Here is a 23766-nt window from a genome sequence, read left to right on the forward strand (position 1 = left end):
TTCTTCATGGTTTTTCAAGAATAGGCTTTCCCTAAACTTCAAATGAATCATTGACCACATTGGCGGCTCTTGGAATCCCAGGATACCCCCGAGGGATCCTGTAGCAGGGGTCAATTGCGTTTTTACACCAATACATGCCGTGCGACAGCTTTTCTGCAAGCTTTTTCATGAATAGGCTTTTGATAGACTTTAAATGGATTAGTGACCGCTCTCGGGACCTCCGGTATGCCCCCAGGGGAACATGGAGCAGAGGACAATTGCATTTTTACACCAAAACATGCCGTGCGACAGCTCATTCTTCATGGTTTTTCATGAATAGGCATTCATTAAACTTCAAATGGATCAGTGACTACATTGGCAGCTCTCGGAATCACGGGATATCCCCGGGGGAACATGTAGTAGGGGGCAATTGCATTTTTACTCAAAAACATGCCGTGCAACAGCTCTTTCTTCATAGATTTTCAGGAATATTCTTTCTATAGACTTAAAGTGAATCATTTACCACATTTACTGCTCTCGGAACCACTGGGATGCCCCGAGAGAACCTGTAGCAGGGGACATTTTCGTTTTAACTCAAAAACGTGCCGTGCGACAGCTCTTTCTTCATGGATTTTCATGAATATTCTTTCTGTAGACTTAAAGTGAATCATTGACCACATTGGCCGCTCTCGGAACCACTGGATACCCCCGGGGGAACCTGTAGCAGGGGACAATTGCGTTTTTACTCAAAAACATGCCGTGCGACAGCTCTTTCTTCGTGGATTTACATGAATATTCTTTCTATATATTTAAAGTGAATCATTTACCACATTGGCCGCTCTCGGGACCTCCGGTATGCCCCCGGGGGAACCTGTAGCAGGGGACAATTGCGTTTTTACTCAAAAACATGCCGTGCGACAGCTCTTTCTTCATGGATTTTCATGAATATGCTTTCTATAGAATTGAAGTGGATCATCGACCACATTGACCTTTTCTGGGATGACCACATTGACTGGAATGTCCTGGGGGGAACCTGTAGTGCGGAACACGACGAGGACTTTACACACCGGCCATGGCCAGCACAGTCGCCGGATTTAAATATAATTGACCCACTTTGGTCGACATTGTAATCTCGTTCGAAGCGTTTTTCCTCCTCCATCGTCGTTGAAAACGCTTGAGCATCTTCTGATCCAAGAATGGTACAACATTCCACTAGAAGCCATCCAAAAACTTTATGAATCAATTCCCAGACGAAACCAAGCTGTTATTGAAGCAAATGGTGGTCCAATATCATATTAGACCGTTCCATTATAACATTTTCCTACAACTTTAAATGGCATTCTTAATTTATAAATAACAATTCATTAATAATGAATTATAAAAATACATTATAAAAAGTATCCTAGAACCTTGTGATTCTTTCTATGTTTTTCAGAATCAATAGCTCAAAGCGTATTTAGAGCATGAGCATAAGCATGAACATGATTGACCGCCCACGGTTGCTACTCTGTTATTGCCAGATCAGTTGTACTTACACAGAGAACCAATAGACGATGCTTGGGACTAGCAATCATCCTCAATGTGTAAAAACTGGTGATCTCAAACTAGACAATACCAGCGCCGGCCGCGTCCGAACGCAGGTCAAGAAAGGAATGGGTAGAAATGTGTTGACGTGACACTCGCTTTGATGGAAGCCGAGAAATCCTGTGCACTTCCATGAGGAATCACTGGGATGTTGGATAAGAGGGTAGGGTTTGCAGCAGGGTTCGTTTTGGTAAACGATAAGCTGAATTGACGTCCTTACGATAGGGAGGCGTCACTGTATAAATAAATAAAAAGGAATGATCTCACTCCAATAACCAAGTGGAGCTGCACCAACAGCAACTGGTCTCTTCGTGGACTTTCTTCGACCCATCGCAGGTATCTCCTTAAAACACAGACGTCAAAATTCCGGATCCATCTCGTCGATATAAAATTAATAAAATATAATAAAATACAAACAACCTCGATTTTAGTTACTCAATTTCTCTAAACTCAAGCTGTATATGAATATTTTAATTGCATGGTATGATTGAACTCAACTTTGCCTATTTAATGAATTCACAATTTAAGTAAAGAATCAATTTGCTGATGCCAAATCCGGCCAAAACAGTACGGAACAACCGTGTTTCTTCAGGAAAGGCAGCAGACGTTTATTCAAACACTCTTTCACGTAAATTTCTTGGTTGACAGTCCCGGAAGCTATGAAAATGCTGCTTTTCAAGCCACAGGTACAGATGGCTTGCCAAACCAGATATTTCTTTGCGAACTTTGACAGTTTCATGTGCTACCTTTCCCCTTCCTTTTGCCGTATAAAACTCCTGTCCCGGAAGCTGCTTGTAGTCGGCTTTGACGTAGGTTTCGTCGTCCATTACCACGCAGTCAAACTTCGTCAGCATCGTCGTGTACAGCCTCCGGGATCGCGCTTTGGCCGTCGTATTTTGTTTATCATCGCGATTTGGAGTCACTACCTTCTTGTAAGTCGATAGTCCGGCTCGTTTTTTGGCTCGATGCACGGTTGTAGACGATACACCCAGCTTATTTGCGGCATCTCGGAGAGAGAGGTTAGGGTTTCGCTTGAAACTACCGGCAACTCTCTTTGTCGTCTCAGCGGCTTCCGGTTTTCGATTTCCCCCCGATCCAGACTTCCTGGCTGTCGACAAACGTTCCCCAAACACTTTAATTACATTTGTAACGGTTGATTTGGCAACTTTTAGCGATTTTGCCAACTTTGCGTGCGAGTAGCTCGCAATGCGCGAGCAAAATTTTGATACGCTGCTCTTGTTGCTTGGACGGCATTTTGACAACTGAAGAGTGAATTCCAAAATCAAAATAGGAGCAACATTCTACACACACACACCTTCAAAATGAGGGGTGTTCAGGTTTTTTAAATGCAAAATTGAAAGAAATACGTCAAGTTGATATTGACCAAATTTTGACCGTATCACCCTTTATAAGAGTTATAAAAACAAGTATCCATGAATAATTCTGCAAAGGTAAAACAATTTAAAAACATTGGCCTAATGTATGATGATATTCAATTTATTCTTTGGGTAATCCAAATTCTGAAAACCATAGATCATAAAATAAAATGTTAATAACAATGATTTGCTATTTGCAGGATCTGCAGGACAACTATTTTCTGTAAATAAAAATTATAGTTATAATGATATAATGGGATTTTAAATATGTGAAATAAAAACAATTTACTAATCATGCAATATATAAAATATATTTTTTTTGTTTATTAATTTATTTGATAAGGCTCAACCGAATTAACTTAACAGAGCCGAGGATTCTTGGTCACTATACAATACATCTTAAAGCTATAGTCAAAAGGTACAACACAATAAACACTTTATCTTCCGCTATCCAAAAAGCCTCCTCCATCAGAACTGGAGCCGCTTCCAGTAGTTTCATTGTATGGCAAATTGTTGTACGCCAACGAGGGTCAGAGCGCGTCCATTGCAGCAATGGACGCAAAATGTGGTCAGCACTCACACACTCATCACAAAACGGTTGCTTTCCAAAGTCGACGACGCATCGACCGAAAGAACTGCTGATGAAGAACAATGAGGAGGACCACACAATGGTTGCTGCCGAGTAAACAGACGATCGCGTAGCACACATCGAGAGTGGCCTGCTTTTGTCGACAGCCGAGTGAACACTGATATAAAATATAATGAATAAGAAATAAACAAGTATTACAAAATACGAATAAGCTCGATTTTAGTTAACCTCAGTACATTTAACACTTTATTATGCACCATGGAATTTTTTAACGCAATATGGAATGCTTTTAAAAATATTGGTAAACTTTAAGAATGAATCAATAGTCACAAAAATCGAGGTTATTTGGAACAAACTTAAAACACAACCGTATCCAAAGGCGTTCGGAACTGCACTCGAATGCACATATCGTGTAGCATTGTGAACTAACTCTATAAAAAATAATTTTATTTTTGGAAATTGATGAATACGTATTAAAATAACATTTTTACGCTGTGATCGAGATTGTCTACGTTTGGAATAAAACCAAATAAACTGGTAACACTGGTACCTTTAATGTATCCATACCCTTAGTTGCCATACGGTAGTTGCCATAACAACCATCAATGGATAGCTTACTACGTTCAATAAGATTACACAAAATGTTGGCACTGGCAAATGCACCCAGCAGATTTTGAAATTTGCAGTTACAATCAGAATCAGTAGCGTCATAATTTCATCGCACAGCTTACTGTACTCCCCCGAAGAACACGGTTCGAGCAAACAAAGTGGGCACAATCGTCTCAACTCGGCCACCCCCCAACCGGTCCGACTCCCGCATGCGATTAGTTCAGGGATCAGCACTAATCGCATATAAAACAGAACGACCGGCAAGAAACCGCCGAACCAGAGCAGCCGCAAACCACCCCTACCTCACTCCGTGCTCTTCGGGGGAATACAGCACCACCCGATCGATGGCCAATGATCCGCTCAGGAGCCAAAAAATCAGTACCAGGACATCCTGCCCCACTCAACCGGAAGTGAAGTTGGAAGCCAAACGAATTGCAAACTGCCTTGAACAACATTTCAAAGTACAGATTAACCGTCCGAAACCAGGAGGAATTGGTATTTCCAATAACGGCAACCTTGCCCGCCGTTTGCTTTCAGAGCCTGACATATTTGCTGATAGCTTAAATGTTAGTAGGAATATGATGCAAAATTTGAGATTGATCAGCAATTTGGTGCTTTCGTCACGGAAGCTGAATGCTGAAAAGGTGAAGTTGCTGTACGAACGATTGGAAAAAAGTATTTTGGAGGAGTTCCCGTTCATTAAAGCGTTACCACCTTCTTTACACAAATACAAACATTTAGCAGATTATATCGATCAACTGGTAAGGTAAACTACCTAAGCTATACCAATCAAACTAATTATTTATTATTTTTCATCGATACACTATTAATTTTGTGGCTGAAGAGCGAATGCACAAGCGCTATAAATTTTGCAGGCCAAACCTTGCTAGAAAAATGTCTCTCAAGGCAAATTTATCAGATATGATGGCAACGGCATCAGCATGGTCCGATCCTAAGCTATCGTATCAAACATACCACAATGAAGGTTCGAAAGTAGCATTTGGTAGTAAGGATGTGAAATACATGGAGGAAGTGGCACAATATTATATGGATAGCGGTGTAGAAGATGAAGGGGAAATGAATGACGAGCAAGATTGCGACGACATGGAATACGACAGCACGAGTTTGTGTGATTCTGATATTTACAGTAACGAATAAGACAAGGAATGAATACCTTATTATTAGAGGCCCGGATGGGCCTATATAAGACTTAATTTTACACGTATCACAATACCTAAATTGAAATTTTGTTCCAAATTGTGCGGCAGGCATATGCTGAACAGTTTAGATTATACGACCTACTTTATCGGTCTACCCGGATTATTCGGAGGACCGTAATTTGAACCCAAACTATAAATTCCATATTAAATACGGCGTATATCGCCAGTGTTTGCGGATTTCTCCCCTTCGTCGGCCAGGGAGTTCACCCACGCTCGCTTGTCCCGTCTGCAAGAGCGCTTGACTTCCTTTTCTAGAGCCGAGTACCGTTGACGGGCTTCGTTCTTGGCTCATCTGGTTCTCACCAGCTCTATCGCGGCTTTTGCTTCTCTACGCTCTTCAATCTTCCGCCAGGTTTCATCAGTGATCCACTCTTTTTTCTGGGTGCGCAGGTCACCCAGGTTGTTCTTGCTTGTTTCTATAGAGGCATTCTTGATGGCCATCCATTGTTCTTCTACGCTGCCACCTTCTGGAACGTCTGCTGCTCGAGTCTCAAGTTTTGTGTTGAACCGCCGCCCGAGTCTCTCCTCCCGTCGCTGGATCAGCGCCATGCGTAGGCGGATCTCGCCGATTAGAAGGTAATGGTCAGACGCGATGTCGGCACTGCGTTTATACCGGACATCAAGAAGGCTCCGTCTCCATTTTCGGTGAATGCAGATGTGGTCGATCTGATTTTCGGTATGTCAATCACGGGAGAGGCGCGTGACTTTGTATACTGGCCGATGAGGGAAGAGCGAACCCCCGACCACCATGTCGTTATTACCCCACAATTCTGCAAACAGCTCACGGTTTTCGCTCATTTCGCCGAGACCATTGCGTTCCATGACACGTGCATAGTCTGTGTTGTCGGAGCCGATCTTTGCATTTTTTTCGAGTTCAGTTTCTAATAACTTATCGCCATAAAGCTTCATGTTGATATTAGTATAGCATTTCCAACCAATTTTGAAAATATTTGTATCAGTTTATAGGCATATATGAGCACTGAGATATTATTAGATTCTTATGAAAAGTCAATGCGAGATTATGTAGTTAACCCAACCCCGTCAACCAACCCCCTTGCATCTAATTTTTTGTTTCCTTTAACTGAGCGAAAGCCCCTACCTCACGCTACCAAAGCCGGCCATCAGCCGACAATACCCTCAATTACGACCCAGATTCGGGTCCATTCCTGGAACAGCGGCAGTCAGCATAGCACAATAAATGGGGTTATTTTTCCGGAAGTATGCCTTTTGTTTCCCGAAAGCCGAAGTCCATTATACACTTTTGCTTTCTCATCAACAGTGCACACCACAAAGGAAGAAGACTATGGAAAATCCAGAAACGGACATAAACTGCTCCTGCTGCTGCCGTCGGAGGCGGCGAGTGATTAAGTGACTTCCGAGCATTGAAAGAAAATGAATGAATGACTGCTGACTAATGGACCTCTTCGAAGCTAAAACAATGGCCACGCGCGGAACCGGGAGGGACAGTTTGGCTTGTTCCGATTGAATCCCGTTCCCGAAGAAGGGGGAAGTGAAAACAACAATCGGATTAACACCAGCGAAGCCGGAGGAACAGCGGCAGTGTTGTGGGATGGAAACTTTTTCAATAGAAAATTTTCCGTCTCCTAGATGTTGGTCGGGCGTTCATGTATGAATGCAATGCCAATGTGAGCAATCGGTACCTTGGAGCAGGGGAGGATATTGAACAAAAGTTTTGCCTCCGGTTCGAGAGTAAGCCTTTTTCTCTCGGATTGTTGTCGTCGTGTCGTCGTCGTCGTCGTTGGAAAAAAAGTTGGAAACTCGGTCTATTGAATTTCTAAGGAGGATTTGTTCCGATTTCACAGCGCATCGGTTTGTTCTAGTTCAGATAATCGTTGTGTACGGCTTCCAGTTGGCCGTTTGCAAGTTTAGGTGGTATTGTAATACCGGTGCTTATTTTATCGTTTTGAGCTTTGATCCTGAGGATAAAGTTTAGTTTGTCTTGCAATTTAAGCTGTGTAGATTGCTTCTGGAATGTTCTTGGAAGTTGATTATTTATGTTTGTAAGTCCTTTGTAGTAGTTTAGAGAGTGCTCAATTCAAGTAATACTGTAACAAGAAACTCATCAGGACCAACCGATTACAATTTTAACCTTCCCGTTTATTATGATACTTACCATTTAGAACGTGTACGGAGACGCTGTAGTGCTGGTTTGGTCCAATCGAACACGTGTAGCTCCCCGAATCCTGTTTGTTCACTTTGGCCACGAACAGCGTTGAGTTGGCACCGATGTTGGTGAGGTTGGTCTTGACGCTGCCAGATAGAAGCAAAAAAGAAAACGTACAATTCAGTCAGTAAGAACGATGGTATTGATGGTGTAAAAAAAAAGACGAGCAAGCTCGTAAAAAAGGAAATCGACAGCTTTCAGACAGTTGTAAACTCGCTCACACCGCGCACCAGTACGATGGGATTCATTTTGGGATGGGATCGGGTTGATCTCAATTGCAAAGACGATAAAGAAGGAGAAAAAGCAATGAAGACAGACGACGGGGAGGAGTGCGGAAGTCTTGAGTAAACCCAAACGCCCACGAGCATTACCACCATCACCACCCAGAAGCAAAAAGGCAGGCTGCCGGTTGCCACATAGAGTTGGGAATGGTGGTTTAGGGTTATCCTAGTGACATTTTAGGAAGGAGTAGGTTTGCTGATGTAGTAGTAGCAGAAGCAGCAGCCACATGAGAACGAAGATGATGTGATGAAATGATGATAAAAGTAATTTTCGGTTGCTTTTGGGATTGCGGAATAGGAGGGACTTTGGGGGCGGTGATGAGCGGAGATCATCCTTGGTTGGTGATGTCGAATACACGAGGGATGTTCAAAAATAGTAATTTCAGTCTAGATTCCTACTGCATGGATTGGTTCGACGTGGATACCGATGCTCAATGCTGTACCTCAGAGAGTTCAAGGGCAAGCATGATGGTGAATTTATAAGTTCTGTAGCAATTTACGAAACTTCTTTTGATTATGTTCAGTGCTGTAAATGTAGAGCTGGTTACTCACTAGATGTGTGCGCTCCGAATAATTATAACCCATGGGCCCCTTTTAAGGGTGCTCATAATTGTCATACAGTAACGTCCCGATTTTGTTAGGCCCTTGTAAATGATTGAAATATTTGCTAAATTTCGACCATTTTGGATCTTGTAAAGTGTTTGAAATGGCGCCTTTGATTTTTTTGACGTAGGACTACGTCTGTGATTTCTATATGGGGGTACACTTTGTGAAAACCGAAAATGGAACATGTAACAAAAAATGAAAGATTTTGAACGTTAATAACTCAGCTGCCCCTGGACCAATTTCAATAATTTTATCACCAATCGATCAGATATATTTCTACACATCTGTTAAATTTCAGACTTTATAATTTTTTTTAAATGTCACTATTGAAAATTTTACGAATGTGCAACTGTTGCTTTGATAATTAAAATTATCACTGATTACCTGCGAAAAGCGATTTCCCTAACACAGATTTCAAAGTTGAATTCCATCCGGCCTCACCAAACGGTGTTTATTAAATCACCACGTGGTGAGTGGTGGTGTTCTCCAGTACCTACACAACGAAAGGCTACCTGCATGCAGCGAGCTGCAGCCCACATGACCAGCCATAGAAGGAGGAAGAAGCCGCACAGCTATTGATCGGAATCAGTAGCTGAGTCGCTGTGGGCCATCTATGTCAAGCGCGTCATACTAAAAAGTGTAAACAGAGAGAACCCGCTCAAATTCCTATTCCTACACAAAACACAAACTCCTGCTGCAGTTAACAAATAAGATTTATTATATAAGATATATAATAGAACTAAAGAAATTGCTGGGAAGATCGCTGATCATCCTTCAAATACTCTGTGTGTATAAAAATCTAAAATTTCTCTGAAATTCTCAGAACTTCTCTGAAGATCTGAGAACTTTATTGAAGTTTTTGGAAATTCCCAGACTTTCTAGTTACGTTAATTGAACTGCAGTGAGGTTCTCTGATCTTCTCTGATGTTCTTGAAGCTACCCGGAAGTTCGTCTTCTTCTTCGTCACATTTCAAGCTTTATTGCTTAATTTAGTGTTCTAGATGCAATTCCACAGTTATTAATTGAGAGCTTTCGGTGATTGTACCATTTTTGCATTAGTATAATTGTGTTGCAAGTACAATCATACTCTATGCCCAGGAAAGTCGAGATCTTTAAACTTCCCCCTGAAGTTATTGGGTCTATCCTTAAGATCTCTGAGCTTGTGTGGAGACCCCAAGAACTAGCTTGTCTGAGGTTCTTGGAATTTCTTTAAAGTATCCACACTTTCTTTGGACTTCTTAAAAGTTCCTGCAGTTTCCATGAAGCTGATGAAACCATCTTGAAATTCTCCAAAGATTCCTTGAAGTGCCCAACATTTTATGGAAGTCTTCACATTTTACCTTATTATCCCGCTGTCTGTCAATGAAATTTTCCAGAAATCCCAAGTATTTCCTTTCATTCCTCGTTCTTAAACAATATGTGCACCACTCTGAAGTACTCTAATCTATCCTGAATTTCTCGTTATTCTTCTGAGGATGTTTCTGGAACTGCCTGAAATCAATAATTTTTTTCTGAAAATCATTAGCATCACGACGAGTATCATAAAGTTTCAATAAGTTCATTTAACTTCCCTGATGTTCTATGAAAATATTTGATATTTTTATCTTCTTGGAATTTCCCGCAATTTTTCTAATTTCAACTGCTTTTAAATTCTAGAAATATATTTGAAGCCCCCAGAACATTCCAGAAGTTCCCAAATTTTTCTGGTTATTCATGAAACATTTTGGAAGTTTTCAGAACAGCCACATAGTTCACGTAGCTTCCCTAAAAATCATTAAACTAAATGGAAGTCATTGAAATCCTTTAAACTTCTGATTAGTTCCTGCAATTTTCCTGAATTGAATGGAACAGTTCTTGAAATTTTCCTGAACTTCATGGAAAAGCCTTGATACCATTGGAAACTAATTTTTTTTCCTTGGTTTGTTTTCCGTCGATCTTGTTTTCCGTGCTGAGCACCAATGCTACCGACGCCAGGAAGGCAGCTCCCACACCTGGACTCTACCTATCGACCCATCAACTCATGAACCGGGGACCAACGGCTTTACTTCCCTTCCGAAGGAAGGCGTGATCAGAGATGTTATGCCTCAGAACATCCCGGCGGCGCCGACTGGGATTGAACCCAGGCCTGCTGGGGTGACGCTTACCACTACACCACCGGCGCCACTGGAAACTAATATTAGGGATCTTAAAATTTTCCCGTAGTTCTGAATGTTTTTGTAGCTCTCACAGCTATCCTTTTTCTGAAACTAGGAGTAATAGGTGCATAATGAACAGGTGGGGCTTAATCAGCATCCCGCACTGCAGTCCCAAACCACTAATTGTTCGAAACAAATCGATTGGTAGTAAGTTCAATATCACCATTGCAATGACTATTGACCAATTTATTTGTTTCTAACCATAACAAATCCAAGGCTAAAACACAAAAAGCTCAATATGCCCCACCTGTTCACTTTGTCTCTCCTTCCTCTACTGGAAAAATATATAGAAAACATTTTTTTTTATATTTTTCTATTGACATTTACGTGTAAAAACATTATTTCTATGTCATCATGGCATATAGTTGAACTCAAAAAACTGCAAAAATCAACCTGTATTTATTAGAATGAAAACATTTTTCATGATGAGATAAAAACAATTATTAATCCAATCCAGAAAATCCAAGAAAATTCATTTTTCCTTGGATTTCTGAGAAAAATTTTCAAGTAAAATATTTTTCATGATGAGAAAAATGATGGACACTAAACAAAACCGAATGGTTCATTTATGCGATTTTTTGAGTCCAACTTTTTGCTACGATGGCTTAGAAAAAATGTGTTTACATGTAATCTAAAAAAAAAGAGACAATACAGATGGTTTTAGATTTTAAATATATTTTGTTATAATTTTTGAAATATCAAAACATTTTTTTTTTCTTGGAGCGGTAGTCTTATCCTTCATGGAACTAACAAAGAGTTTTCAAAATTTTCCTGAAATTATCGGAACTTCATTAACCCTTTAAATTTCAAATGTCTTGTAAAGTTAATTTAATATGTTATAAAAAAATAATAAAAGAAAAAGGATAGGAGGAAAGAATCAAGATCTCATGTGGATCATATGGATGGTTGCCGCCTTGAGCAAAGTTGTTCAGATGGACAAGCCTTATTCTAAAAAAACAAACACTCACCAGGTGGCACTAGTATGACATTGTTGGCCGTAACTTAACATCTTTACCAGGGCCCAACAAAGTCACTTTCAATCGAAAACCGTCATGCGACCATGCTTGGCATACACAGTTTTACATACCAGCTGCTCATTTGTTAACAGCTTTTCACTCAATTGTTGAAATGAGGTTTTCTTTGAAGTAATTGATATAGAAGGATCATAGTTTACTATAGACATGCAAAGAGTAGTTAAATCCTAACTTTTGAATCAACACAATTGAATTTTTAAACTAAAAGTACGAGATGTGTAGCAAGCATTTCTCACTTCATGTTGACAACGCAAAAACAAATGCAGCTGATTACTAGAGCTAAAAGCTACTATTTTTTACGTATCTATAACAAGCTTAAACTCTATTCTATTGACTGTTTCAAAAAGAACTATGTTTCGTCTACTGTGTGCAAAGTTATTAGCAAATGAGCAGCTCGCAAACAAAAATTGTGTTTGCCAAGCATGCATGCGACGACGAAGCTGTCAACCATCACTTTCAATTGACCACTTTGTCAAGCAGTTTTGACTACCAGCGATTTCACAAAACTGGACCAACTAATTTCTATTTTTTTTATGAAACACACAAATGTTGACTACTTTTCTCGTGGTTCTAGAAGAAAGAATCTCAAAATAATGCTTTATTTCAAAGTTCGAGTGGTAGTAAACGTCATTTGAACTGCTCGAATGAAGTGGTTAATTGAAAGTCATTCTGTCTTCTCTTCGAGCAGATCCCCTTCAACATCAGCAGAACCACTTTCGATCAGTTTTCATGCTGTTTGTTTTGACTTGACTCCGTTCATTTCGTCTTTCATAGTCAAATGAACTTACTTTCGCACTGAAGCGAAGCTGTTGGATCCAAATTCGCGCAGTTTTTCTGACTTTTGTTGATTGTGCACTCGGTTCATTTAAGCGCATGCGCATAGATCTGTGCACGTGGATGTAAAATTGTTGGGTGGTTTGTTTACCCATCAATATGTTAAAGAAAAAGTAGAAAATACTGTCAAATAGTCATCATTGTGGGTATTTTTGGAATCGGGATGAAATTTAGAGAATAAAAATCGGTATCCGACGCCATTTTGAAATCCAAGACTGCGGCTTCCGATTTGAGGAAAAGTGTCAAATACCCTAAAATATGGGTATTTTCGTAACGGGGATGACACGTAGATGCCGAAAATCAATGTCAGTCGCCATATTGAAATCCAATTTAAGAAAAAGTGGGAAATTTTGTCAAATACATGGGTATTTTCGTCTAGAGGCCAGAATCTGATGTTTGACTCCATTTTAAAATCTAAGATGGCGACTTTGGTTCAGAAAAAAGTGTGAAATACTGTCAAATATCGACCAATGAGGGTATTTTTAGAATCAGGGTGACATCTAGAGGCTGGAAATCGATGCTCGACGCCATCTTGTAATTCAAGATGGTGGTCTCCGATTTCAGAAGAAGTGTCAAATACCCTACAACTGTCGTCGAATATCGATATTAGTATCTTACGCGTCGTCCCCGTTCCGACAATACCCAGATCTTAGGGTATTTGACACTTTTTGGGAAACCCAATGGCTGCCATATTGGTTTTCAAAATGGCGTATGATATCGATTTTCGGCATCTGTAATAGAATTTTCTTAGAAGCTGGCCCACATGGGAGAATTTTTTTTTATCATTTTTTTCAACGGGCCAACCCCCATATTTGTGCCATTAGGTGAGAAAACCACTCTCTGAAAATTTCAGCTCATTCGGATGTAACACGAGCTGGCGCTTTTGAATTCAAATGGATATGGGGATATTGGTTGAAATGTATGAAGAAATAACATTACTACACTCTTTCGTTCATATAACTGGTTCAGCAAGCTCGATTAAGCTCAGAATTTAAGCATACGTAGCTTAAACTATAAGGAACAACTTTGCTGAAGACAGCATCACGATTCAAGTTGGTATTATGGAGATATTCATTTTTAAATTTATATGCATTTTGTTCGTATATTGCAACAAAATACAGACAGCTTATGCAACGTATCAACTAGATTACCACTAAAAAAAATAAAAGTTCTTATTTTCGATAGGCCAACATCCAGACTCGTGCCAGTAACCCGAGCAGGAAAGAATAACATATTAATGCCAAATTCAGGTATGAAAATAGCATAACTGGCAACCTAAATATGGTATTAGTGAGACTGACATCCCGAGCAGGAACGAATATCTCTATACGTTAAATTGGTATGGATGAGCCTGACATAAGAGGTAAAATACCAAAAAATAATACCAAAAAATGTTCCCACAATACAAGTCCAATACCAAATTATGATAATGCAATACCAAAACAATACCACCCAGGTATGTTTTTGGTATTCAAATATTAATTTTTGGTATTTACAAAGTATTTTCCATGTAATTTTTTGGTATTATTCTTTGGTATTTTACCTCTTATGTCATGCTGGTCAATACCAAATTTTGGTATCAGATCAGAATTAGGTATTCATTAGTTATTTTCTCCTGCTCGGGATAAGAGGTACATACCAAAATTAATACCACAACAATGTTCTACGTTTAACGAACTTATAAATAATTTAGTTATTACAATAACAGACGGATAACAGACAGATAACAGACGCTTTTTAAGATGCCAGAATACCATTGTTTGTTATTTTGAAGGTCTTCTAATACCATTTCAATAACTCTTTTAGGTGTTATTGTGCTTTGGTTCCCTTTTAGTTTCTGAGAAAACCTCCTGGTAGACCTTAATACGAAGCACGGACTGTGATAGAATTAAAGCAACCCTTTTGGTTGGGATCCCACTTCAATCTACTTTATTAATTTTATTCATTCTTAGCGCTATGTGTGGGGTGTCACACAAAGTTTCCGCCGCGTATGCATTTTGGTAGGTTATCGTTCTCGAGCAACGGATGTTTATGCTTGCAAAGCATAACACTCATCGTTCGATTCAAAGACCCACTTCATGCCGCGCATAGGCGTACACAGTGGGCGCATCCACCACACGCCCTATCATAATTTGTTTAAATTTTTGTCTATAGTTAAAAATTTAAACCTATCTCTATCCTATCAGTATTTCTTTTCCTACTCTAAAGATGTTATGTTTGGTGTGGTACACGTGTGATACATAACCTACTCAAGGTCACGCATCCACCACACGTCCTATAAAATATTTTATCCTACTCTTATGAACTGTATCTTCCTTATCTTTAATGGAAATCTTAACATTTGTTTCTAAATCTCCCTAGCAAAGTAAAATATCAAATTGATAACAAGTTCTATTACCCGGTTATCACTTTTTGATAACTGAACATGTTATCATTATGGTTGAATTAACAGCCAACATAACAAAAATGATAACAAAAAATTGCTCGTTGGATATCACAAAAATAACTAATTTTGTTATCATTGATAATATCTTGATAACAAATTCTGTAAGCCATACAAATTTATTCCATAAATTTCAAATCATGTTATCATTTTGATATCAAAGTCTTACGCTGATAACTTAAATATGATTAGGGATTAAAAGCACTATTTTTTATTGTTTCATTGCGAATAATATTTAAAGTTTTGATCTAACCTTGCATCGTTAATAAATATGTAGTGAATTTTTCATGATAACAACTGATAACAAAATTGATCAAGGCTGATAACTAAATAAGTTATGCGATAACAACTGAAAACAAAATGATATCTGGGATAACAAGACTTGTTATCTAGATGATATCGGGTTGTTATTCTACTTTGCTCGGGCTTCTACTATTTTGTATGGACCATTATACTTCGGGTCTAGCTTTTTTCCTATCTCATTCCTTATCAGAACTAAATCTCCTTTCCGGTAAGTTACTTCCTTTGCTTTCGCATTTATTTCTGAAATCCTTTTAGTTTTCTCTTGAATTAGTTTTTCCCTAACTTCGCTATGACTTATTTGTAATGTAGCTTTTAGTCTTTTACAGTAATCGTCAACATTGTACAGAGGTTCAGAACGTGTCTCAATCAAGTTGGAAGGCATTTTAGATTGCTTCCCATAGACTAAATAAAAGGGTGTGTAATTTGTCGCTGAATGAACCGTATTATTATATGCAAATTCGTAGTACGGTATCCAGTTTGCCCATGAAAAAAGTTTATTAAACTTTGAACTCTTAGAAAATTCCCTAGACTTTTATGAGAATTTTCTAATGCTCCTATAGATTGATGGTAATATGCTGTGCTATTAAGCTTTTCAATGTTCAAAAGTTGTGCGACTGAAGCAAACAATTCAGACATGAATTTTGCACCTCTATCGGATGCAATACTATCTGGCACACCATATGTACTTCAAAATGACACTTTTTATAAAAGCTTCTGCTACAGCTTCTGTTGTCTTATTCTTGATAGGGGTAGCAGTAATGAACTTTGTCAGTTCACACTGGGTCGTTAGTATGTATTCGTATCCATTGGAGGGAATCAGTGGACCTACTAGATCTAAATAAATTTTCTCAAATGCAGATTCAGCCGTAGTGGTTATAATCATCGGTGGTTTCGCAACATTTATTGATTTAAATTTTTGGCATTTTTCGCAAGATGTTATGAATTTAGTTACATCTTTGTTCAAGCCTTTCCAATAATATGTTTGCCTTATGGTGTTAATTGTTCTTTTAATACCTGCATGGCCTGCAGTGGGCAGTATATGATAATCGTTCAGGATTAACTTTTTCATAGTGTCGTCATTAATTATTTTAACTGTATTCAAAATTTTCAAAATAGAGGGTACCCTTTTTGTTAAATCATGTTTAATAATGTTTTCATAAAATTTGTGCGCACGTTCATCATTTACTTTAATATATAATTCTTGGACACTATATTTTTTGCATACTAAACCAAGTTCCTCCATTGTTCGTCGTAGCGAGACCAAGGTATCTGTTGGTTTTATGATAATCTCTTCTTTTTCAGGAATCCATGTAACGTTATCCGCAAAGTTGTTAGTTTGAACTTTAAGTTGAACTACCCTTCCATTTGAAGTGTCATGGCCTGTGACCACTTCCTTGGAAGAATTAAGTTTTTCCTTGTTCGATTGCATTCGGTTGTAACGAATACCTCAGTGCTGAGTTTCTCATGCATGCTTCTCAATTCAGTTGTTGAAATGCGTGATAGCGCGTCCGCCACAGTATTTTCACAACCTTTTTTGTAAAAGACATCAAAATTGTACTCCTCGAGAGCCAGACGAAATTTCGTCAACCTGCTCGAGGGATCTGTTAGTGTGAAAAGGTAAACCAATGGCCTATGGTCGGTGTACAACTCAAACTTTCGTCCATATAAATATACACGAAAATGTTGAATTGCCCAGACTATGGCTAAGAGTTCCTTTTCGATGGTCGAATAATTCTTCTCAGCACTGTTTAACGCTTTGCTGGCAAAAGCTATTGGTTTGTCATTTTTGTTGCTAAGCACTGCACCGATTCCATAACCAGATGCATCAGTGTGAAGTTTAAAAATATTTTCTTCGCTGAAATCTGGGTAATCTAAAACAGGGGGGTTGATAAATTGCTCTTTTAAATTCTGAAAAGCGGTTTCACATTCTGAACTCCAATTGAATTCAATACCTTTTCGGGTTAATTAATTCAAAGGTGAGCAGAATTTTGCAAAGTTCCGAATATGCTTTCGGTAATAATTCGCAAAAGCCACGAATCTTTTAACTTCATCAGCCGAAGAAAGACTTTTCCAATTCTTAATAACTTCAATTTTTTGGGGATCAGGCAGTATTCCTTCCTTCGAAATGAAATGTCCTAAATAAATCAACTCCTGCTTCAAAAAATTGCATTTAGCAGGGTTAAGCTTTAAATTAACTTCTCGTAATCGTTGAAAAACAGAAATCAAATTTTTATTGTGTTCGTCGAATGTTTTTCCAAACACAATAATATCATCAAGGTAAATTAAACATTTTGTTAAATTTAATCCCGACATTGCAACTGTCATAAGTCGAGAAAAGGAAGATGGGCTTGTTTTCAATCCCATCGGTAACCTGGTCATTTGATACTGACCAGATGGCGTCGCAAACGCTGTTATTGGTCTGTCTTCAGGTTTCAATTCGCATTGATAATACCCTTGTGACAGATCCAAATGTGTAAAATATTGAGAACCCGCGAGGGAATCAATAACTTCCTCTATATTAGGCAATGGGAATTTATCGTCCTGGAGATTTGTATTAACTTTTCTATAGTCAATAACTAACCTCCATTTCTTTACATCATTGTCGAATTTTTTTGGGAACTAGCAATAAAGGGCTATTCCACTCTGATTTCGTTTCTTCTATTATTCCATCTTTTAACATATTCTCCACTTGTTTACAGACTTCTTCTTTCTGAGAAAAGGGAAGTCTATATGGTTTACAAAATGACGGTTGACTATTTGGCTTCACCGTCAATGACGGGCAATAAACATTGGTTGTACCAAGCTTATCGCCTTTTAGACAAAATATGTCTGAGTATTTCAAACATATTTGCTTAATTGATTTTTCATCACTACCAGATAAGTGATTCAATTTCAATTCATCCAATAATTTATTCGCTCGATCTTTGTTAAATTTTTGCTCGTCATTTTTTAATTCGATAACATTATAATTTTTAGCTAATGCTATCTTTGGTGTAAAATCTTTAATAATGGCTGGTTTATTTGAAATATTTACCAGCTGAATCGGTATTCTACCATTTACAGGATGTGCTATAGAATTACCCACGAACACATTTGGTTGAACCCTCTGGCTCAGTACCACACATGTTTCGACTAACTCTGTCTCAATGTATGTTATATATCCAAATCTGGGGGGTATTGTGAAATTTAACCTTCCATTTGGAATAGTGAATTCCATTTTCATTTTAGCAAAATCAATTCGAGCTCCAAATTTTTTCAAAAAATTAGTGCCAATCAAACCTATAACATTTGATGGCAACTGTTCCATAATGTGAAACCTAATGGGATATTCTATTGAATCATGTCCCAATGTTGTGTCTACAAATCCCATTTACTCCTCTGACTTCAATGGTAACTGACCTGTCAATTTTTATACCTTCGGGAACATACTTTTTATCAAGTAGGCAACAGGACGCTCCACTATCTACTATTAATTCTAATTTATTGCTAAACAGCATAAATTTTGCTCGAAGAGCTTTTTTTGCGCTAAAATTAGCGAAAGAGATCAATTAGATTAGCCTCCTCTGCTGGCTGATTGGGTTGTTGATTTTGGTTAACATGTTGACGCTCACGTGGTTGCTCTGGAACGGGTTCAACCACATTTGCCGTATGTACCCTGTGACCGTTACCAGTATTACTGTAATTTCCGAAACGTTGTGGTCGGTTGACTCTACTCCCTCTTCCATTATGATGGAATTGAGGCTGGTAATTTTGGTCAAAATTTCTCTGGTGGTAGTTTTGGTATTGTCCTCTACCACGTCCATAACCTCTACCACGAGTATTTTGGTACCCGCGATATCCACCGTAACCTCTGCGACCTCTCGCATGAAAGCTATTGTTGCGGCTCATTCCATTCGATGTGCACCACAGTGCCATCATATTATCATTGGTAGTGTCAGCATTTGTCGTCTGACATTCCAATGCATCGGAAATTGCCTTATTTAAAGTCGACGGATTTCTCGCTTTCAGGAAAAACTTGGTCGACGGGTCTTTCAACCCAGTAATAAATGATTGAACCGCAATTGGCTCCACAATGTTTACAGCTGCAGCCTCATTTGGAAAGGTACCCATTGATACATGGGCTGCCGCTAATTTTGCTGATAATTTCTCAATTTCTGAGCCAAAGTCAGATATTGACTTTTGACTCTGTTTTAGAGCGTTCATCTCATTTTGAACCGCTATGGGGGTGACTTTTTCACATTGGCGCATCCACCACTATTGTCTAAAAACTGAAAGATCACATTTTGTTATTTTGGTATTCATTTGATATTTTGCAAAATATTTCGATAACTGAACAATATCAAAACAAGGTTTTATACCACAAGCATACCGAAATCTGGTATCATACCACATTAAGATATTCATTTATCGATAATAAGGAAACTTTTTTTATGATCGATAGATTGTAGGAGTGTTACTTTTTCATGTATTTAATTCAAAATCTCTATATAAAATGCAAACTAAAAGCAACAATCAATACGAAACTAACGATTTTAAATTGGCTCACTACTTGAATAGCCAATTGGTCCCAAGCAAATCGACTAACGTACCCCATTCTAGTATAAATTCCAGTACTACACTATGTTTGTTTTGATTCGCTATGAAAGTTTGACAGATAAAATGAGAGGTTAGTGAATTTTCCTATGTTTCGAGGGGTGAATCGATTAGCTTGGGACCGAAGATAGTACCAGAGCTGAGCCAAAAAGTTGAGCATGTTATTTCGGGACCTTCTATTCTTAGAGTTACCTCTATGCTAAAAGCGCCAGCTCATCCTACAACTAAATGAGCTAACACTTTCAGATAATAGTTTTCTCACCTAAAGGCACAAATCTAGAGGTTGGCCCGTGGAAAATTAGAACTTTTATTTTTGTGGGCCAGTCTATTGTGCCATCAGCCACCAGATGTGCTAGTATTTTTGTTTTGATTTGAACAAAGTTGATTTTGTGTGTAATGATCTTTGACAGTGTTCATAGAGTGTATCATTTTGTCATTTTTTCATGCATTTCAGTTTTCAGTAGAGTGAAAGTGATAGAACCAAAACATTCTAGTACATTTGGTGGTCCGCTGAAAAATTGCAATAGCAGATTCTTCACCAAAGTTTTCGAGCCACTCCGTCTGTCACTTCGTTTGTGCTTTAAAGCTCTTCTGATTGTTCAACTAACATTCCAATCCTGAATCATGAACTCAAAAAAAAAAAAATCCACTTGCATCACGAAACCATTCAGGATCAAGCGAAAAAGCAATTCACCTAAAACTGATCATCCCCAGCCGGGCGTGTCGACAGTCAGTCTACTGCCGGCAATGACTCTTCAATTAGGACGAAGCGAAAGACAGAGTGCCATCACATCCCACCCGCTGCTGCCCGGCTGGAAAGACTGGGGGGAAAATGAAATGGAAATTGAAATAAGAGTCGGAAAATTTGGTGCTGCTTTTGCCATTGGATTTGGCTTGGGTTCGTATTTTATTTCGAAATCAAAATAAACACATACACAGAAGACGACGGCGACCGACGACGATGTGTTGAAGAGTCTCTGTCATTTCCAGCAAGCAACTTGAAACTTGTCCCAATTTGTTTTCTTTCCTTTTCTCCCGTAGAGGATTGGACGCGCTTGGATGGATGAAGGAATATGAACTTTGAAGCAGACGGTGGCGGTTTTCAAAAGGAACAGTTTAATTGAATGAAAACTGCTGAAATTGGAAGTGGGATGAGAGTGTGGGTGGCACAGACACTGCTACCGAACGGTTGTTATTGCAATTCTGTTTCACTCGAGTGCAGATGACGCTCAATAGAAATACGGGAATTGCAACTTCTCGAGGATGTACATTTTCAGTAATTTATTTTGGGCTGCTCTTTGTGTACGCGGAGTTTCCCCACGGGTGAACTTGTCTTATTTGCTCTTGCCGTCTAGAGCGAGGAACTTAATTAACTACGTTCACTGACTTAGCGCGGGTGCTATTAAAATCTCAACCTGAATCCAACCGTTTTCTTCATTATAAACAGATGAACGATCGTAAAACACTAAACCAATATTAAACTGGGTCGAAATAGGAGGGGGTGAACTCACCTGATGCCGCCCCTCTGGACGTCGTGGTTCAAGATGTTCTCGTTGTGGATCCAGTAGACGGCGGATCGCAGCATCGACATGTGCCGTATTCGGCACATCAGCTTTATCGTCGAACCGACTTCGTAGTACTTGTCGTAGAGCGGTTCGCCTTCCTCGTCTACGATCAGGACCTCGGGCGCTGGAAATAAAGCCAAACAATATACTCACTCTCGTATGCCATATAAGTGGGTAGATGTGAATAAAACTATGATAGGATGCCATTGCGAATATGATGAAACGAGTGAGGTTTTGATTCTAGAAGGATGGGTTGGGTTGCAGCGCAGAGAATGACTGTTTTCTCCGAGCTCGAGATGACGGATTTCTGTGAGCTCCGGGGGATTTCTTCACGTTGATGCTGGGTCGGTTTTGTTTAGAGGCGTCGGACGCGGATTGCACAAGACCAAGGAAGGAGATATATGGAAATGATGCCGTAGATGTGCTTCCCTCTGTGCCGGATCTTCTCCGGGCGGCGGGCCGCTTCCTTCCTGACGTGGAGCTGACGGTGGTGGTTGATATTCTTGATTCGTTTCTTCTAGGAAGTGAAGCTGCCACGCATATTGCAACATGTTGCTTTATAAGTTATTTCATTCTTCCCGGCTGCCGCTGGGGGAGGGTTTGTTTTTTTTATGGCGAATGCTCTCAAGTGTTATTCGAGGGATTTTTCCTTCGGAGGTAAATTGTTGCGGAAAATATGAAGATATTTGTTGCTTGGTTGACAGGAGAGGAAACGGTTTTGGTTCCGGTTTTCTTGAGATTATGGATGGGAAAATCTTTTGGTTCGTTGATGTTTTTTAGTGTTGTCGTTGTTTAAATGTTATACATTGATTAACAAACTAACATCACCATCTTGTTGGGGAGACATTACCCAAATTGACGTTTGAATATTTGTTTATAAAAGCAGATGCATCCCTTTGAAAAAGTAATCGAAACGTATTGTTAAATAAAAATAAAAATTGTGGGGTTGTGTATAAGAATGGATATGGTTGACGTAGACTACGTTAAGCTGTGTAGTGATTTTTTTTTGCATTTTTCTAGATATTGATTTAAAATACATTAGAAGCAACCTATGATTTCGGTCCTATGTACATATTTTGGATTTCCTACTTAGTAAAACTTGGTTAAAATCAGGATCTCATAAAAATGCGCATACATATTACATTACATTTGGTTCCTAAATTACAATCAGATATGAGTAAGGCTTTCTTCAGATGATTCATTGAAGCGTTCAACAATGACCGTCATGATGGCTTAATAACAAATCTTGGACAGTTGTGACATCGCTCATGAAATTGAAACTCCTTGTGTACTGCACTGCAGCAAACGTGAAGTTCCAGTTTCTTTGTTATAAGTTTTGTAAGAGCTGATATTTGTGCTCTTGACATTTTTATGTAGTACTGAGATTGATTAGTAATAAGGTTTCCATAGCGATTCAACTTCAAAATGTAAAAAAAAACGCACAAAAAAAAGGAAGTGCACAATTTTGCACCAATGTTATGCAACATTTCGTAGTTTATCGGGAATATCTCGATTAGTCATAAGTCCCTCCAGTAAGTTCTCGGCACATCTTTTATCTACCGATAGAGCAAAAATATTGTTATGTAGACGCACATGCATCATTTGGCATAAGAACACTGGACGCTTCTGAGGTGGGAAAAAAGTGACTTCCATATCTATCCCAGATTACAAATTCTACAGTTAGCATACATAAGAACGTAACCGCGATGATCGGTTTTATCTTTTGTTATTAACTCGCTTGGATTAACATTTCTCGGTGCGTTAGCTGTTGCTTTTAATAGCCAATACAACCTGTTACAGCACTACATTGAAAAAAATTCAGATAGTTTTCAAGCTGAACATTGCTTTAGGTCCTAAGTAACATTGATCGATTCAATTCGTCGACTTTCTCTTTCGTTAATAACTGGAGCATATAATCGTTTCTTGATGTGTTTGTCGTATAAGAGATGCTAGATAAAAGCTTCTTTTATCGATCTGTGTGCTGAAAATACCTGGGAATGTCTTTACATGGCCAAGGGGATACAAGGAGAAAGTCGACGAAGGAATCTTGTCAATGTTAATTAGGACCTAATGTTCAGCTTGAATTGTTTCGCTTCCCAAGTTTTATGAAGGTTCTGTAGACCATGATTTAGACTTGTAGAATGCTATAAAACCGTGATAAAACCTGCAATGTTACTTGGGTTATCTATAGCAATGTAAGGAGAAAATCGATCATTGCAAGTAGGCCCTTTTCAACGCTCACTGTCGAATTTCAATACATAACAATGAAAAAATCGACGGTACATCTATTTATGCTAAGAGATAAGCATTGTAAGTCCTTCCTACTTGGAAAATTCTGGGATTTTACAAATCTTTATAAAGAAAAAAATC

At 38.8% G+C, this 23766-nt stretch overlaps 2 protein-coding genes across 2 annotated transcripts in view; both read right to left on the bottom strand.

The window, feature by feature from the left end:
* LOC135706346 (pancreatic lipase-related protein 2-like) overlaps window positions 1–23766 on the bottom strand; it is a 113309-nt gene that overhangs the window by 60180 nt on the left and 29363 nt on the right. The window lies entirely within an intron of this gene.
* Window positions 1–23766, bottom strand: part of LOC135706325 (uncharacterized) — a 447494-nt gene that overhangs the window by 16451 nt on the left and 407277 nt on the right. Inside the window, exons 6-7 of the mRNA XM_065227935.1 lie at window positions 21343–21520; window positions 7492–7628 (exon numbers count right to left, since the gene is read on the bottom strand). Coding sequence (XP_065084007.1) covers window positions 7492–7628; window positions 21343–21520 — 315 coding nt within the window. The remainder of the gene's footprint in view (window positions 1–7491; window positions 7629–21342; window positions 21521–23766) is intronic.

The sequence above is a fragment of the Ochlerotatus camptorhynchus genome, unplaced genomic scaffold (genome assembly GCF_037179485.1).
Source record: "Ochlerotatus camptorhynchus isolate MF236.1 unplaced genomic scaffold, CSIRO-AGI_Acam_v1.1 ptg000277l, whole genome shotgun sequence".
In the NCBI taxonomy this organism is placed as follows: domain Eukaryota; kingdom Metazoa; phylum Arthropoda; class Insecta; order Diptera; family Culicidae; genus Ochlerotatus; species Ochlerotatus camptorhynchus.